The sequence below is a fragment of the Caretta caretta genome, chromosome 2 (genome assembly GCF_965140235.1).
Source record: "Caretta caretta isolate rCarCar2 chromosome 2, rCarCar1.hap1, whole genome shotgun sequence".
NCBI lineage: Eukaryota > Metazoa > Chordata > Testudines > Cheloniidae > Caretta > Caretta caretta.
In genome coordinates, this window is record NC_134207.1 from 166,626,576 (window position 1) to 166,646,233 (window position 19,658).

Genomic DNA, 19,658 nt, shown 5'->3' on the forward strand with positions numbered 1-19,658 from the left:
GTGTGGCCTAGTGGACAACACACGAGCATATGTCTAGGAAGAGCTGGGATCTGTTCTCTGGCACTGCCATGGGCCTGCTGGGTGACCTTGGGCAAGTTGCTTGCTCTCTCTGCACCTTGGTTTCCGCATCTGTAAAATGAGGGTGATGATAATACTGACCTCCTTTGTGAAGCACTTTGAAATCTACTGATGAAAAGTGCTAGATAAGACCTAGGTGGTTTTATTATGATGGTGGTCTGTCACTTTGCTGTCTTGGGGGTTGGACTAGATGACCTCCTGAGGTCTCTTCCAACCCTAATCTTCTATGATTCTTTATGCTTCATCCAACAGTGTGGTCTGCCATGGAGCTGCCTTCAGTGTTCCTGTGGGTTTTATGGTTAAGATTTTCAAAGGCACTGAAGGGACTTAGGTCCCCCAATCCTGTTGAAATTCAAAGGGAGATGGGTGTTCTATTCCTTTTGGAGCCTTTGAAAAATCCCAGCCCATGCTGGGGGGAAAAACAGGTGTGTATTAAAATTCCAGGCACAAAGCTGCTAATGCAAAGTTGAGGTTACACCGTTAGGCATACAAAAGTCAGGAAATATATATAAAGAAACATGCAGATACCTTAGGGGACTTTACTTATGAAGCCAGAGTTTCCATCATGTCATAATACATACTAGTCTGCCCCTCCTTCCAGAAGTATTTTTGGGCTCCAGTTACATCTGCCAGCAAGTGGCTGAGTGGGACAGGAACACATGGAGAGGATCATTTGACAGATGCTGTACAATGCTGATTGTGATATTTGCAGTGTACACATCTAAATGCCAACGGACTCCACCTACCTTATACATGAGCCTTAGCAATATTTGTCAAGTGCTGGTCTATTCCTCAGAACACATGCAGAGGACATATAGTGAGGGAGATCTACATGTACTGCTGACCAGTAGAACACAGCTATGTAGACATTTGGTGCAGTCTCCCAATCACCTGAAATGCTATGTAGACTTGTCTGGCACACAGCTTATGTTGCTGTGATTTGGCAGTGGTGTCTGCCAATCTCTCATATGCTATTATTCAGGCCTTTATCTTTTTATTAAAGCTATGAGAAAATATAGCACCCATAACCAAGTATAAACATAATTCATTCAAGAAAAGATTATTGGGATAAAATATAACTAACTCTAGGTAGGAGTAGTTATACTTCATTCAGTTTCTATTCGCTCTTATAAGTTTCAGATTTGTGGCACGGCAATAGAGAAGGAGAATGTATTTATTTGCTCGTTCTACTTTGGAGGGAGGGGAAAATTATTGCCTCTCAGGGGTTGGATATGAATTAGTTTAAAGTGGTTGACGGTACCAGCATTTCTCTTTTGATCCCATCACTATTTGCAGAGTTTAAGGGCTTGTCTACACTACAAAATTAAGTCAACTTAAATCGACCTACAACCACCACAATAATTAAAGTGGTGGTTCATGTCCACACTGTGCTTCTTCTGTCAGCAGTGCGTGTCCTGACCAGGAGTGTTTCCACCCACTGAAATGGGGCATTGAGTGGCAGTGACAGTTGGAGCTTGGGAGCTCTAGGGCTGACAACCTCAGCTGTACACACAGGACTCACAGCTGGAGCCCTCACCCCACCCCCAACGCCGACAGCCAACCTGCTGATGTGAGTAATGCAGTGTCTACCCAGACACTGTGTCATCCTAACTACATTGACCAAAGTGCTATGCTTCTCGTGGAGGTGAAGTTAAGCCCATTTAGTGGGCTATGTACATCAGTAGGAGCAGTGTTCGGTTGACCTAAGCTGCCTTATGTTGACCTAACTCTGTAGTCGAGACCAGGCCCAAGTTTTCAAAGTTTATTTCTAATCATTATCTTTGCAAAACTTTCATTCTGAACACAACTGAATGCAATGCTGGGTCTGCAAATATATTGCAATATTAGCTTGAAGGCCTCAATGCTGTCCCACTGCAGCAATGGCCATGGAAAGTCCTAAGCCCAATAGAACCACAATGATTCCTTTGTGCTAGGGAATCTGTGCAGAGAGGGAGTTCAAGGTCCGGAAAGGGCAGTGCAGAATGGTGGGCTTATAAGTACACTGCTATGCAAATCCACTAGCCTAAACTCCCAGAATCCCTAGTTGCAGCTATGCAGCTGCTTCATGCCATCCTACTTAACCAATGGTGCATAACTTTTCCCTCAACCCCTCATTGGTTCTCTGTACAAAGCCTTTTTACATGGGTTTTGCATGGCATCAAGAGGGAATTAGATATTTGCTCACAATCAAATAAATTACCCTATTCATCCCAGGGCTTGTCTACATGAACATTTAGTTTCCGACTAACCGGGCGTGAATCTACCCTGTTATGGACTAACTATCAGTATGGATCCTGCTGATGACCATTAACAGTTTATTAATGTGCTTTGATATAATCCCATTTCAAAGAGGACTAAATCAAAGCACATTAACAAACTGTTGATGCGTGTCATCAGGGTCCACATGGACAGTTAGTTGTGGCAGGCTAGTGCAGGGTAGATTCATACCTCAACTTGTTGCAAACTAAATGTTCATGTTAGGTAGGCCCTAAGTGTACTAATGATTTGTCTCACAATCTATAGGATCTGGATGTTTCTATTAAAACTGCTAATGTAAACACTGTAAAGCTGCATTTTGCGATTGTGGATAGAACTTGCATAGACTATCACTATGTTTTTCCTCATTCAATTTGACCCCTGTTCTTCTTAATCTAAACCATTTACATGTACCCAGTGATGTATGCCTTATATATATATTTGTTATGACTAATTATAAACTATGGTTTGGCTTCTTGTTAGTTATAGTTCTGATCTTCACTAAGAGGGCTATGCTGGCATTGGCGCCAGTTCATTCATTATGTCTAGGTATGTGTGTATATTTATATCTGTCTGTAGTACATAATGCACACAACATAAATGGTCATGTTTATATATAGCTATTACAGTTGCATATAAATTTATATATATATATATAAAGAAACAGTAGAATATAATATATTTGGGGTCGGGAAGGAATTTTCCTCCAGGGCAGATTGGAAGAGGCCCTGGACGTTTTTCGCCTTCCTCTGTAGCATGGGGCATGGGTCACTTGCTGGAGGATTCTCTGCTCCTTGAAGTCTTTAAATCATGATTTGAGGACTTCAATAGCTCAGACATAGGTGAGAGGTTTATCGCAGGAGTGGGTGGGTGAGATTCTGTGGCCTGCATTTGCAGGAGGTCAGACTAGATGATCATAATGGTCCCTTCTGGCCTTCATATCTATGAATCTATATGGTTAAATTCCTTGAGACATCTGAATAAGTATCAAAACACTGATTTTTTTAATAGTAAAAATGAATTTTTTCCTTTAAAACTATGATATATTGTAAACACATGCCAATGAACTAAGCTACACAACTTTAGGAAGTCAGTGCATTAGATAATTGTTAAATTTGAGACCACGTAAAAATAAAGTTTGACTAATGAAAGTCAATTAGCTATACACTGTTAGATCAGTCATGACTGAAGTTCAGTCATAGTCACTCAAAAAAACCCCAACACCGCAGAATAGACTAGAAAACAAAGAACCTTTTCATCTGCAAAACTGCCATTGTTTTTAGGGAAAGAAGGGTCAGGCCTTCTATTTATCAGAGGCAGTTCTTTTTGAAGAAGTACATATTTTAATAGGCTGGTCCAGTCTTAATAAAGTATATACTTGTGAAAATCTTATATATTTTCTTTTTATAAAAAGGAAATTCTAGTTTAAGTATACTATAGCAAGTCATTTAAAAAAGTCTTTAAAAAGAGAAATTGAATTTCCTAAAGCAAAGTGTAATTTAAAAAGTACTCCTTTTTATAGGAAGAAGCTGTCTCTGTCCCCCTGCCCCTTTCCATAATCCTTCTTGAAGTTACCAGATCAAGAAGAGTTGTGTTTGGCATCTATGTTTTTTCATTAGGCTGACTTTATTTATCTGAAGACTTTCAATTAATCTGAAATATTCACCACCATAAAGTGGTGTACTCATTCTAAATATATCAGTGTATTTTAAAGAGGCAAACCTTTGCGTGAGTACTACCCATTCAGAGCCAGGTTGCTGCATAGGGAGGGGACTTGTTGGTAACTTGAGAGGAAGAGCAGATGCTAAATTAGCAGCTGGATTGTTAGTAATAACTCCACAAATGTTTGCTGGGAAATGATCTTCTTTGGACGCATGTTGTGTGGGTGTGTAGGTTATTCAGAATTTTTAGCATGTAGTTGCTCTTTAGCTATGACTCAAAGGAAAGCCATGGGGCTGGTGGGGAGGGGTTATTTGTATCTGGTATTTTCTCTTTCATTGAAAATATAGACTACTTTTATTACTGCATGAACTTTTTCCTCAGTATGTCTTATTAATTGATGAATTTGTGAAAGCAAAGATGAAGATATAATGAATGTGCATGAAATAAGAACATTTGCAGCTCTGTAGTTATAGAATTATGTAAAAACTGAACCACCATGAAAAATCAAAGGAAAATCAAATAAATATTGTAGAGGCATAGCTACTGACCCCAGAGTTAGGATTGTATTTAGATTTTATACTAAAATAAGGTTCAATCCACCACCAGTGAGGTTAATGAGAATTTGGACACTGAAATCAATGGGAGCTGGATCAGGTCCCAAATCTCTTTATTAGCTATACAGTAGAAAACCTTTATGGTCCTAACAAATATTACACCACTTACTCCTACAGTACAGGGTTAATTTTCTGGAAGGTAAAGGGCTTGTTTACACAAGGGATTTTTGCAGTGGTGTAAGTATAAGCTGCAGCGACACAACCTCCTGATGTAGATGCTGTGCACTGGTATAGAAAGTGACTTGGACCAGGATTAGCTGGAGGGGTTTATGCAACTTTGTAGGTGTGGCTGTGTCAGTCCAAACGTCCTCAGTAAATGTGTTCCATGGCGAAGAAGTAAAACAGGACTTCCTCCTGAAAGGACTTCCTCCTCAGGTCTGGTGTTTAATGTTTTCTTGAACCTATCTTATCAGTGCTTTGTTTTGTTCGTTATTTTAATTAAAAAAAAAAAAACCATGAAAATATCAGTAGATGCACCTACCAAAATCTCATGCAGAGGTCAGATGAAGTTTAATGCATTTATTTCTCATTAATCTTTCTGTTTATGCAACAAAAGTTGGTAGTTAATAAAAATGGTCAAAGGCTGTGATCTTAAAATTTAACTCATCAAAACGCCAGTATTTAAAATTGTAGTTGTCAGCTCTTTTATGTGTAGGATTGCCAACCCTCCAGGATTGTCCTGGAGTCTCCAGGAATAAAAGGTTAATCTTTAATAAAAGATTATGTCATGTTATGAAACCTCCAAGAATATTTACAGCCAAAATTGGCCACCCTATTTATCTGGGGGTTTAAAAAAAAAAAAGTGCCTGACTGGCAGCCCTCAAAGCTTTGCAGAAGCAGGGCTCCAGCTGACACCATTTAGAAGCTCACTAGGGCAGGCTCTTCGCTGGTTGTTGCCCCCTCCCACCATTCACAGGAATAAGATCCTCTCCTGCTGACTGTAGGAAGTCCACTGTTTGGGGGTTCCTATCTAGTGCCCCTGATGGGGAGGATTCTGATTCTGTGCATCTCCATAAGCTGTGGAGTAACTGGGGGTGGGATCCGTGATGGGACTTAGGTGCTGTGACGCTCAGTGTTGTGAAGCCTAACTTCTAGGTGCCTACACATACAAAAAAAAATATCCAAGGAACAACACTGCGATCTGCAAAGCTTGAGTTAGGCATGTAGCCTTCTAAACAATAAATGGGGAGAGGAAAGCACCTTGGCCTGCTATCCACACAGCCAGCTTGTGTGGTGGGGAGTCACCTAAGCTAGCCAGTGAGCGCTGCTGACAAAAGTAGTGTGTTCTTAGCCCTACCCTTTCTCAGAGATAGGTGCCTAAGTCTGGGTTGCAGGGAGGCGCTTATCACCGCTCGTGAGTCACAAACTGGGGGAAGATAGGTGCTCCTCTGCCTAAGTGGCAAGCAGGGCTCGAAACAAAATGGTTGGGGAGGGGAAAGAGGAGGCTCCCCTTTATAACCTTTAGCTTAGTGGTTAGGGTACTCATCTGGGATATCGGAGACCCCCAGCTCCAGTCCTCCCTCATCCTGAGTGGGAGAAGGGATTTGAACAGGGACTTGCCACCTCTCAGTGCCTTAATGGCTGGCTGTAGAGTCATTTTAATGATTTTTTCAGGTCCAATTAATATTTAATTCAATTATTTAATTTAAAGTGGAATAACTTCAACCAGAGAGTCTGAGAGAGCCCCACAACCCAGAGTATCCCATAGCCCAGTGGTTAGGGGCACTCATAAGAAGTGACAGATGCCTGGTCACATCCCTTTTCCACCACAAGAGGAGGGGGACTTGAACTGAGCTCTCCCATATCCTGGGTAAGTTATCTGAACCACTGGGCGAAAGGCTGTATGGGAGGTCCCACCCCTGGCTGCTTTGTGAGAACTCACTAGAGGGGCCCGATCCAGTATACAGCTTCTGAGCACGCCTACCAGATCACGCCCCCAGTTATGGCTAAGGCGGCCAAACACTGTCTTCCCTTGGGTTGTGAATCGCTCTGGGACTTAGCCATGAAACGGGCATTTGGATGCCTAGAGGGAGGTGGCATTGCGCATGTCCAGAGGCAAAAACTTAGGTGCATGGGGACCTTTTACTGAAAAATTTTAGGCATCAAGTGAGGTTAGGTGCCTACAGAGTTCGGTGGCAGCGGAGTGGAGGTTTTGTGGATAATAGTGCTGCCTAGAAACAGGATGTGGGCACCTAAGTATCTTCCTGGATCACACCCAGAGTGTCTTTTCTGCATACTTTAGGAGATGTACAGGAGAAAAACTCCACTACTTTGGACCATTAGAAGCACATACAGCCTGGGTGAAGTTCACCCCTGTGCAGGCGGCCAAAACAGCCACTTAAGTCTGTGCACCAGGAATGAAAAGCCGTAAACATTTATTTTTGTCACTGGAGTCAGTAAAGACAATTCTGAACACAGAGGGGAATAGATCTGTTTGATAAGCAAGTGCCAATTTTCAGAGTAGGAGCTCATTTTGGCTTGTCACTTCCAGTCTTTCTAATGCATGGGTTTTAAATGTTAATGCTGCAGTTATGTATTTTGCATCAGGGTTATAGTAATTGCTTCAGGCACCTTAACTCTAAGTCAATATTGTTTTGTTTGGGAAATAAAAAAAAGAGAGTTTTGATGATGATAGATAGCAAGTATCTATTAACACATATATATTTTTAAATGTAACAAAAGGGTTAAATTCTGCAGTCAGTGGGAGTTATATGTGCACTTATATAAGGGTAGCATTTAGCCATTAAAGTTCAAATAAAATAACAGCCTTTGCTTAGATGCTGTAGGTTATCATACCTCAACTAGGTTCTGATCCTGCACCCACTGAGGTTGGCAAAATTCACAGCAATGAAGCAGGATCAGGCCCCCATTGATGTGTAATCACGATAATGTGTAATGTGCATGCCCAGTTCTAGAAGCATCAAGAATAAGGCAAGGAAATATGAAAAGAAAAATAAGTAAGTAAAAGAGCCAGCAGAGGAGTGCTGGCTTGATGGAATTTTAATCTCTCTAAATATTCTTTTTTTTTTTTTAATTAACTGGAGAAAACCTCTTTCTAAATGTTATTCATTGGCTAACGCAAAGTTCCCTAGGATATTTAGGTCACGTTTTACTCCCCTGTTTTAGCACAAAGCTCTCACTGTCTTTAGTTCACTTCAACACAGGCAACAGTAGTTGACTATAGCCCTGAAAAAACATCCTCTGTCTTAATACATTACTCCAGACTCTGACATGAGGGCAAGAAGGAATATTTGTGCAGCCTTTAATTAGCATGGAAACCACACTTACATGTGAGTATATCTGAGCATTAATTGGCTTGAAAGTCACCTCGTCCCTCTTATGTTGAAACTAAAGAGGATGCACACAGTGGGTTTCAGCATCACTCAGTTGTTGGGAGGGGATGTTTATATTTGTGTGTTTTGGTTTATCCATTGAGCCGTTTTATCAGAATGGAGCACAGCTGCATGAGGCCTAAGATGAACATAGGTGATAATGGTGGATAAATGCTGACTTTTTAATATCAGCCACTGTAATTGTATATCATCACTATTCCATAGTCTCTTCATGATACAACATAATAGTATGCATTTAGAATACCAAAAAAGTCACTACAGAAATGCATATTTGTAATAGTGTGTCAGATCCTACAACCCTGCAGAGAAATGAAAAATGATTCTGCTGATCACCTGGGCAGCCAGACTTGGTTCTCTTACCTCCATCCTAAGAGGAAAACTGAGGTCAAGGGCAAAGGGATCCTGCAGGGAAAAAACAACCAACATCCAAGTCAGAGAAAAGTTTTGGTTGAGGTTTATATTTTGCTTTGTTTTTTAAATAAACATTAAATATATGGGTGAAATTTAGATCTCCTTCATCATGAACAGGTGCAAAATGCTACCCGATTACTTACATATACATGTTACTTAGTTCTAATCCAATCTTTGTAAAATGGGGATAATGAGTTACGCTGTCAGGCCTTGTCTACACTACAAAGTTTTGTCGACAAAACTTATGCCGCTTTAATTAAAGCACTTTAATTAAACTGCTGTTGCATGTCCACACTAGCTCTTTGTGGTGGCATAGTGCATCCACACTAACAGCTCTTGCATTCACACAGAGAGCAGTGCACTGTGGTAGCTATCCCAGTGTGCAACTGGCTGCAGGGTGCTTTGGGAAGAGTTTGTGAATGCCTCATGGGGTAGGTACAGCGTAACATGATGTAGGTTTCTCAATCCCTTCTTTCCAGGGGCATCCTAGTAGATTGTCAGCCCCTTTTTCAACTGAAGTGTGTGGGGTACCCCTGGGGGCATTCTGCACACAATATTTTTAAAATTCTGCAAATGTTATTTGTCAAAATAACACTACATAATCTCGCCAGTTTAAATTATTTTGGTAATTTATTTCAAAATACCTGTAAGCAAGTATATCTGTAAAAATACAGACACACACAAGTTCCTCCAGGAGTAAAGTGTTAAAGAAACCCCTATGACAACCCAGTTCCTGTTTCTCTGCCCCCTCTCCAGAGCCTAGCTGGGGGGGCCAGACACCCACAACCCCTCCCCACCCAGAGCCCAACCACAGGGGCCCCGCTAGCCCAGATACTCACACTTCCCCCAGAGCTCAGCCACGGGGGACCCCCCCGGCCCAAATACCTGCACCCTCTCTACCCCAGAGCCCACGTGCAGGGCCCCCCATTGCCCAGGGATCCAGAGGGAGAAACAGCCTGATGCTGGGTCCCCGGCTTGCACAAAGTTTCTTGCGTGCCACCAGTTCCTTCCTTCATGGCGTGCAGGGAATTGCAGCGGCCAGGAACCCTCTCGCTCTCTCCCCCCCAGCAGTGTCTTCTATGTGTGAGCTGGGCTCTGCCAGGTCCAGTGGCCCCTAGTGGCAGCTAGCAGCACTGCAGTCCATTTCTGTGGGGGAAAGGACATTCTGTGTGCATAATGTTAATTTCTGCAAAATTCTGCATTGTGCAGTGGTGCAGAATTCCCCCGGGAGTGGGTGGGGGGAGAGGACAGTGGTATCTCTGGTGCGGGGGAGAGAGCAGGCTGAGTGACCTATCCTGAGGGGAGGGAAAAACCTTCCCACATCATCCCCAGGCTCTGCTCGGCACAGCAGTCTCTCCCAAAGCAATCTGCTCTGCCTGTGGTTCTGTGATTCCCTCCGAGTTCTCCCACAGCCTCTTCAGCTGCCAGGAGTGGCATCCTAAGCAGCTCTCTGAGCGCTCCATGTTGAGGAATGTCAAAGCAGCACAGCAGTACCCCCCTCACCTCTGCTCCCTGCAGCGGCAGTCTGCCTACCCCTGTGTTCCTAGCGCAGGGCAGAACAGGAGCATTCCACGTTAGTGATTTGTTCTTTGTTCCCCAAAAGGAGCAGCACAATCAGCTGTCAGATACTTTCCGGAGATTTGAAGGGGGGGGCACATATGTCACTTTAACTTTGCCGCAAAAAGCTTTATGCCTCTCGTTGAGGTGGTTTTGTTTTGTCAGCAAAACATCAGAGTTTTGCCGCCAAAAGTAGCTTTGTAGTAGTGTGTACGCCTCCTCTGTTTTGTCAGCAAAAGGCAGCTTTTGCCGACAAAACTTCATAATGTAAACAAGGCTTGAGTTAGTGAGAGTGAGTTTTAAAGTCATGGCTGGAGTATGGTTGAGGTGATTCTCTGAGGGGAATCTCTCTTTCTCTCCACATATGATTTTAATGCACCTTAACTGGAAAAATACAGTAGCAGGGTAATATGCCTCGATCTAATATTCAGACTGAGAAGTGAAGGGTTTCTGCAGCATGGCTAACATGCTGCACATAGACACTCTGAAGCAGGTGGGGTGGAGAAGCAGGAATAATGGACATGAATGCTTATTTAAGTAAGTTACCCTGATTCAGAAGTAAAACACATCAGGTTTTTTTAAGCCACTGTGTTGTTAAATGAAGACTCTCCTCCAACAATTTCAACCTGAGCAGTTGTCACTTGTGCAGCAGGTACCTCAGGCTGATACTGACTGTTCCAGCATTTTGGGGGTATTCCTGAACACTGTCCTACAGTTTAACTATTGTATTAGTTCAGTGTCACTCCTATATATATTCTTGTTTTGACTGTGTCTTTCTTACACATTTCTGTACACTGTGCAAAACAAAATCGGCCTCTGCAGTGCTGCTGGAGTCTCCTCTTCCTCTGCTTTCAACACCTCCAATGATTATTCCAGTATAGTATTAATGTAGTAGTGATTATTAATGAGACGGATCCTGCACCAGTGATGTGGGTGTAGTTATTTTTTAAGTATTGGATGATTCTAGGAGGAACAAATGTCTGTATTTTTACTTGGAATGTTTAATGTAAAATATAAAAATAAGAGGCATGATCCCTTGGCTTGTGCTATGCAGTGTATTCTTATGATCTCACATGTTGTGAATTTCCATCATGATCAAATCGGTTTCCAGGTAATATCACCTCAAAATCTCCCGTGCAGTTCCTGCTTTCACACTTTTAATGGTTACAACTGTCTTCTCATATGAAGAATTTTATTCAGATGGAGCAATTCAAAGAGCTTCATAATCAGACCAAGATGTGTCTATATTAGGACATATGATTTCTTAGAACTTCCTGTTTTCACAGCCTTTGGTGGGGGAAAAAACATGATGGATGAGCTATTAAGTGCAATCACAGCACAGGATCAGCCCCATTGACTTGCAGGCAGAATGTTGCCCATTGTGTGCATATAGACAAAAGTTTCATTCTTCTCTCACTTACACCACTGTAAACCAGTGGTATTTCCATTAAAGTTGATGGCACTACCCCAATGTATGTGACATAGTCATCAGGTTGTTCAATGATATGAATCTTTAATTCAAACCTTATTGTGATCTTCCAACTTTTATATATATTTTACATAGCTGTTTAAATAAATGTTATGTTATTAATATAAATGAAAATGTTATGCATTTCTCATAGCAGAACTCTGCTTTGGAGATTATGGGGAGCAATGGAATGTTTTATGGCTCGATTGTACAGCCTGGCAAATGCCCTCAGCTGCCATTGTCTTCAATACTAGTTAAGATTGCTCAGTGCTTGCAAAATTAGGCCTTTAAAAGCCACACTTGATGGGAACTTCAAATTCCCCGATAAACAATTAAACCTGGCTTATAAATGCTTATTGGAAAAGTCCTAGCAACTTTAGTGTCATGTGTGGGATCTGTGATTAACTGTTTTCTGATCAAAGAAAAAGAGTACTTGTGGCACCTTAGAGACTAACAAATTTATTTGAGCATAAGCTTTTGTGAGCTACAGCTCACTTCATCAGATATATGCAGTGGAAAATACAGTGAGGAGGCTTATATGCACACAGAACATGAAAAAATGGGTGTTATACACACTGTAAGGAGGGTGATCACTTAAGATGAGCTATTACCAGCAGGAGAGCGGGGCAGGGGGTGGGGAGGAAAACCTTTTGTAGTGATAATCAAGGTGGGCCATTTCCAGCAGTTAACAGGAACGTCTGAGGAACAGTGGGGGGAGGGGAGTAAACATGGGGAAATAGTTTTACTTTAGATTTACTTTACAATAGAGACTGCTGCATTGGAATTAATTTGCAAACTCGATACAATTAACTTAGGCTTGAATAGAGACTGGGAGTGGATGGGTCATTACACAAAGTAAAACTATTCCTTCCCCCTGTTAACTGTTGGAAATGGACCACCTTGATTATCACTACAAAAGGTTCCCTTCCCCCCCCCGGCTCTCCTGCTGGTAAGAGCTCATCTTAAGTGATCACTCTCCTTACAGTGTGTATGGTAACACAGATTTTTTTCATGTGTGTATATAAACCTCCTCACTATATTTTTCCACTGCATGCATCTGATGAAGTGAGCTGTAGGTCACGAAAGTTTATGCTCAAATAAACTGGTTAGTCTCTAAGGTGCCACAAGTACTCCTTTTCTTTTGCGAATACAGACTAACACGGCTGCTACTCTGAAACCTTTTTTCTGTTTATATTTACCAGCACAACACAATCTTTTTATTCAGTTTGTGCCTGAAGTCGGGCAGTTTAATTCAATGTATACAAATAAATCCTAAAATAGATCTACAGTAGATTGGTTATTTAATCATTTTGTCAGTGCGAAAATATAAATGGGAGGATTAAAAAGTTTAGATCCGAATTCATTTGTATGCATACAAGTTCAGTGTGGTTTCTTCATGTATAACAGAGAGCAGAAATTTTCACATTTTTTATTACTGATGAAAAGGGTGTGCCATTTAACTGTGTTGCTATTTGCTTCCCTGATCCCAGTTTCTAAACTGGAAGTAACAGAAATCCAGTTGCTATATATGTATATATAGCTGCCATATCATCCAGACCAGTGGTTCTCAACCAGGGGTCTGGGGCCCCCGGGGGGGCTATGAGCAAGTTTCAGGGGGTCCGCCAAATGGGGCCAGCATTAGACTTGCTGGGGCCCAGGGTAGAAAGTTGCAGCCTGACCGCCTGGGGCCCTGAGGCCTGCCACCCGGGGCTGAAGCAGAAGCCTGAGCAATGTAGGCCCCAGACAGTAGCCCTGCTTGCTACCCCCTAATGCCAGGCCTGGCTTTTATATGCAGAAAAACAGTTGTTATGGCACAGGTGGGCCATGGAGTTTTATAGCCTGTTGGGGTGGGCCTCAGAAAGAAAAAAGTTGAAAACCCCTGATCCAGACAAGCATGGTTCATTCTCTGCTAGGCTTTACTTTGTGCACATATGTAATCGTAAGTATGTGAGGAAGAGTATAATTGTCATCTTACAAAGCATTATCTCATGTTTCAGACAGTTTTCTGCCATTAACCACTATATAATATACACAAAAGGACTACCTCCAACAACAAACTCCCTGTCTTAAGTTGCCATTTGCTTTTGTTTGCAGTTTAATTAAAGACTGTGGGATCGATTCTGTGCTGTGCTTCCTGAGAGATGCTACACAGAAGGCATAGTTTATAAAGAAGGGTAGCAAAGGGGGCTTGACACCACCTTTGTGCTCTCCGGATTCTGGGCTGCTGCAGGAGCTGAAATGGCCCCGGGTGTAAATCAGAGCTTCTCCCAGGAAAACTCTAATTTAATTTATAGTAACCTGTGAGCTGTACCTCCCCCGCCCCCCCCCCCCGGCCAAGAATCCCCATCATGCTGAGCACTATGGGTATGTCTACACTGCAGTTAAAAACCCACAGCTGGCCTATGGCAGCTGACTCAGACTCGCTGGGCTCAGGCTGCAGGTCTGTTTAATTGTGCTGGAGACATTCAGGCTCAGGCTGCAGCCCGAGCTCTGGGACCATCCACCCTGAGCCCGAATGTATATATCACAATTAAAGAGCCCCTTAGACCAAGTCCTGTGAGCCCAATTCAGCGGACACAGGCCAGCCACAGGGTTTTAATTGCAGTGTAGACATACCCTGTGGCTGCTCCCCCTCTTGCACCTAGCTCCGCCTTCAGCACTGCCCTGTACTTGGCCCTGTGAGGAGGTGCACAGTATTGCCATCTCTTGCCATTTTTTTCATGAGTATGGGATTTCAGAGGGAGCTGGAGTTCATCTCACAATGAGAGAAGACACTCCAGCCCCCTGGCAAAATTCAGTCCTTCTGAAAGCCAGCAGAATCTCTCCACACCCCTCCATTCTCATGGGGACTGTGGGGGGAGAGCAAAGAGCTCCCTCTTCCTGTCCCAACACTTAGCCTGGGAAAAGACGGGGTGGCGGATGGAGAGCCCATGAAGCTGCCCCCCAGCCTTGAAGGGGGAGAGGGGACTCTGCTGCAGCCTCCCCCACCCTCCCCCCCCCCCCCCAATCTGGGGGAGAGAGGTGAAGAATACCTGGAGGAGCAGATGTGAGGTGGGGGCAAGGGGGGGGCGTGGTGCAGGGGGAGTTCAAAAATCAAAAGACAGACCAAAAAACCCAAAACCCCACAATACAATACTTTTAAAAAATTCTCTTGATTTTTGGAGCAATTATTATTTTGGGGGTCTGATTCATGATCTTTGATCTCTTGAGACAGGCATTATTGGATACAACATAGGGCTACTTATTTCAGCCCTGTGCTGCTCCTGCATTCAGCAAATTGTCCCCTGTCCCCTCGTTATTCCTGTAAGACTGTATGCACTACCAGAGTTGTGTACAGACGCTGAGGTGGGAATTGGAGTCAGATTTCATGTCTTAAAGGCAAGTGACTTTTGCTGGTGGCTTACAATAGGTGTTACTTTGTATATTTGGATGCCAATCCCATACTGAGAATAGCAGAGTCAGATCCTGGTACCTGAATGGAACCCCATTAACCAATGGGGGCTCCACATGGATGCAGGGGTTTGACCACATAGTTCTCAGTGCAGTATCAGGTCGTTGTTTGCAAGGGATACATTCAAAGACATGGCAATAATGGACCAAGTTCATTCCTGCAGTAAGCAGCGACATCCTCCACCAGTTAATAGGAGTGTGTCTGCTTACACCAAAGTTGAATTTGCCACATTAAATATTTATTTGGTTCTTTATTTACTCTGTGTATTTTAATAGTGCCCAGAGGCCCCAACCATACATTGTACTTATATAACAAATGAGCAAAGATTTTTGCAGTAAATGGATCCCGCTACTGGAAAGCAGACAGTGCTTTAAAAAGACAAAATTGTAATGTTTATGAAATCTGCACAAATGCAGAGAGCTCAAGATTAAAATAAACCCCCAGAACAGATAAAACATAAGGGAGGCTTTAAACTGGTTATGGGTTGACAGGAGGCACTTGCTGTCATTCTTGAAATGGGGAGCCTGAAGCACTTGAACAATCAAGAGGCATGGCAAGAAAATATTTGTGGAAGTTCCTGCAGCCATCAGCTCGCTACCTAAGCTCCTGAGTGTGATCCCTGCTGCCGGTATGGCAACAATTTACTCCTCTCTCCAAAACAGGTTGTCATTTGCAACACACTTTTGAGCCTGGATCCAGCCTGATGCTGCATTTCTTTTTTCACAGAGCTCCCACTTTCTCCTCCATGTTACATTTAAATGACTGAGGATGTGGAAAGTAAAGGTAACAGGGTGATTTGAAACCTCAGGACTCGCCTTGTGTGTCAGGCTTTTCCCCTGTCCATTAGACTACTCTGCCTCCTTGCATAATTTTTGCTGAGAAGGGTTTTTACTGTGTCACACCCTCCTAAAGTTTCTGTTTTGACCCTTTAAAATAGGGCCTTACATACTGACTCAAAACAAGTCAGCTACGTGACACGCCACTCTGTGTCCCACAGTCAGGTGTAAAAAAGAGTCTGCTACTGTGTGTTGAGTTATTCTTGGCCAAAGTGTTTCTAAGACAACACAGGTGCTGCAATACATAAATCAACTTTTGAGAGAGGAGGGTGTGAACACACTTCACAAGAAATCACATACTTGTCGAGCTACCTTGGATCTTACATTGCTCTGACTTCAGGATTCTATTAAAGCTGCCCAGAAAAAAGGCAATTTGAACACAGAATGCTGCAGACTGTGTAAATTCAGCCTTAGCTCCGTTAGACGATTCCTTCTGGCAGTTTCTCTTCCATATCCTCACTAACTGCAGACAGAGGGGCTGTTGTTTAGCAACCAAAGATTCATTGAAGATCAACTATGAATATAAATCTAGGATCAAGAAAAACAAAGCAGAGCTCCAGTCATGCTAAGGAAATCGGTGTTCTTTCATTGCCTCGCCAGCATGAAATAAGGGGGCATTAGGTTATGCTTCAGCCTTTCAGTTAAGCTTCTGCTATTCGGAGCAGTTTAGGCCAGATTCTCTAGACATATGGCACATGCTTGTGTGTACCATATATAACTTAAAATATAGCATGATATAGAAAAGTGACAGGAATATATAATGCTGTATAATAATAATACTGTGACAGGGTATACCAGGCATTTGTTACCTCCATGGTGGAGCCCCTACTACCTTGATGCACCCCTCCCAAATAAGGTGACCTTTGGATAAAAAGAACAGTGAATTTTTAGACCTGTAAGTGCTGCTCAGAGAGGCCACCCAGGATCAGATGCTGGTGAAACCCATCAGAAGTGGTTCTCCAGCGGCTAAAGGGGCTGGGAGCAGACAGAAGCCAATCAGGACCCAGAAGGCAAGATTAAAAATGCTGGCTGCTTCTTCCAGGATGTAGGTCTGGGTGAAGCTGAGATGGGAGGAAAGAGCTCCTGTGTGATAATCCAACAAATCTCACCTGGTCATGGGGCCTATCCCGGTCTGCATCTTTTTGGTTGCACTTGCAAAGGACTGTTTTGTTTTATGGACTCTCAACTCCAGGTAGCTCTGTTGAGTTGAATATCAATTTACTGCTGTAAATTAAGGTGAGCTAGCTTTGTAAGATGCCCACTGGCTCATGTGCTCAGGCAAGCATGTGACAAATATGTTGGTTTTTTAATTATCTATAGATCTCAAAGCATTTTGCAAAGCAGGGTGAGTATTGCTATCTTAGTTTACAGGTGGGAAAACTGAGGTGAACTGACTTAGTCAATGCCACATGGCTATCCAAGGAGGAACAGCTAAAAGTAAGGTTAAGCAAAATTGGGCCAAGTGTTTCACTTGGTGTATAGAGGATCTCTGAAGAAAAAGGTGGAAATGGGAATGTTTCCAAGATGCTGTTTTCCATTAGGTTTGTGAGGATAAGGCATTGGTGCATTCCTATATTATGATCAGCATAGATTTCTGTGCTCCACTGGCTGCAGAGAGAGAAGGTTTTTTTTTTTAAAAAATGCCTTCTTTGCATAACTGACTTCCCCTCCCCCATTTTCCATAACCCCCCCTGTTTGAGTGGTGGTAACCTGGATTTAATCCTGGTTGCTCAGGAGTAGAGGGTCTGAGCGTTTTACAGTGCTGGTTTATTCTAGTAGAGTTTCCAGTTAGGAATACTGATTTAACCCTTGAGGTGCTTCAGAATGACTATGTGTGGCGTTTAGATGTTGCTTGTAATTATTAGAAGTGGGAGCACTGGCTGTTGGGAGTCTGAAAGGACAGGAAGGAGGGGGGAAGAGTTGAGAGGCTGGGAGAAAGATACAGAGGGTGCAGCAGCAGCTTGGTAAAGAGGTTTCCACTTTGAAAATAAAGTCCCGTTGAAGCTTGTTAGTACCTTGCCTGGTTGATACAACACTGTATTGTTTTAAATAACTTCAGGAATTCTGTATAAAATCCTAGCTTGTTTAGCCACTTTTTTTTTTTTGTTTTAATATCAATGTATTGAAACTGCTACTGTGTTGACAAACATGAATTAATAGATTTGGACTGTAAAAACAGCTTGCTTGTAACAACACAAAACCTAAAAATTCATAATAAAACATATTTCTATTTTTAGCTCTGCCACCCTGGTTTGAAGAAGAGAATAAATGTCATCCAATTCCTTTGGCCAAGGAGGTGTAGGGTCTGCAATACTTAACCTGAACCTTGGCCAAAGAACCTTGACGTTCAAGACATTGAGTCCTACTCTTAACACTTGGACACAGTTAGAGCAGGTTCTCAAAACGCACGACAGATCCTAGTTAAGGGCTTTGTACTACCTCCATAACTCACGTGGAGCAGTATGTATCTGAGCAGCCACATCCGCTTCAGTGGGACTACTCAACACAAGAAAGGGTGGCCAAATCAGGCTCCAGGCATCTTGACTAGTAAGCTTTCAACACATCCATATGCTGTGCTGAGAGTATTTCAGCGGGATGGAATCATTCAGGGAATCAGTAGGGAAATATGAAGACTTTCATATCAAAGTTTACATTTGTATCTCCAACTTAGATCAGTAGTTATCTTACTGTGTTCATGTATGATGGTTGATAGCCTATAAAATATATTTGGTAGACTCAGGTCATTTCAAAGTGGACAGATCTCCACGTTGCAAAAGATCACATAACTGACGCCCTTGGTACCAGCCTCAGCAGAGAGGCTGAAGGATTGAGGGATGCTGAGTGGTTTCTGTGAGCTGCTAAACACCCTCCGCTGCCACTGTCTCACTGACAGCCGTAAGAGAAGTGGGGTAAGTTCCTGTGCTTGTGATATTTAAAAGTACTAAAGCATTGGGAGGAACATTTCTGTACCGGCCTGGGGACGGGCTCTACTAAGCTTTCTCCATTTTTCTTTTCTGTGATGCAGTGAAGGGTATTGCATCAGAGGCAGCTGGTCACTAGAGTCTTGTGGGGTGGCCAAGCCTCAGCCTATACTAGTCACTGTGTAGTGTGTATGGTGTTGCTGCTGAGTTGCAATGTACAGTACCACTTTCTGCCCCTAGGAGGTTCCTGGTGAGGGCAGAGATTCTCCAGCCCACTGCCTGCAATACAATTGGACTAGTTCAATTTAGCTTCCCAAAAGGAAGGGGAATGCTGCCTGCAGCCACAGTCTATCCCGGCTGCCTCTGCTCCTGCTTCTATTGACCCAGCAACAGGTAGAGGATTTGCGAGCTGGCAGGTTGAGTTGGGCAGGTGGGCTTTCAGATAATGGAAGGAAGAGGAAGGGTTTCTGAACTGGAGTTAATGTCAAGAATCTGGGGGACAAAGGTGGGAGCTGGGGACTTGCTGAAGTGGGCAGGAGAAAGGTTCTGGCCTGGAGGAAGGATTTCTGAACCTAGAGTTTGGGGGATGGGGATGAGTTATAAGCCTTGGGGGAATTATCTTAGAGCAAAGAAGGATTTGGAGCTTGGGGGAGGGGAGTTGGTTAGAGGTTCCAGATCCTGCTGGGCTCTGAGCTTGGTGTAGGAAGGGGAAGAGAGGTTTCAGGCTTGGGTATGTGAGTTTTTAAGGTGAAAGGGGTTCTCACCCTATTGAAGTCATCTGGGAGGGGGAATTTTTTCCCTTAAGTTTTTATGAGAGCCTACTGATGATAAATGTATGACACTATGTAGTAAATTTTCAGAAGGGCTGGGGCCTGGCCTGTTTTCTTGTGGACACAACTTGCACTTATACTTTTGCACATGCATTTCAGTTGTGGTCTGAAGTTTGAACACTCGCACCCTTGACTATATAATTTGCATGGCAAGCAGATGGGTAGAAGTAGAAGCATGCTGATTTGTGCTCACAGCTCTGTTGCAGATGCAAAAATGCAAG

At 43.0% G+C, this 19,658-nt stretch overlaps 1 protein-coding gene across 8 annotated transcripts in view; it reads left to right on the top strand.

Moving 5' to 3' along the window:
• COBL (cordon-bleu WH2 repeat protein) overlaps positions 1-19,658 on the top strand; it is a 240,384-nt gene that overhangs the window by 26,743 nt on the left and 193,983 nt on the right. Inside the window, exon 3 of one of the 8 annotated variants that reach the window (XM_048839266.2) lies at positions 1,483-1,648. The exons of 5 other annotated variants lie outside the window; for them this stretch is intronic. In XM_048839266.2, the coding sequence (XP_048695223.2) occupies positions 1,647-1,648 (2 nt within the window). In that variant the 5' untranslated portion in view covers positions 1,483-1,646. Of the gene's footprint in view, positions 1-1,482; positions 1,649-7,881; positions 7,901-19,658 lie in introns of those variants that run through there. 2 more of the 8 variants (XM_048839267.2, XM_075125569.1) reach the window with 2 other exon arrangements.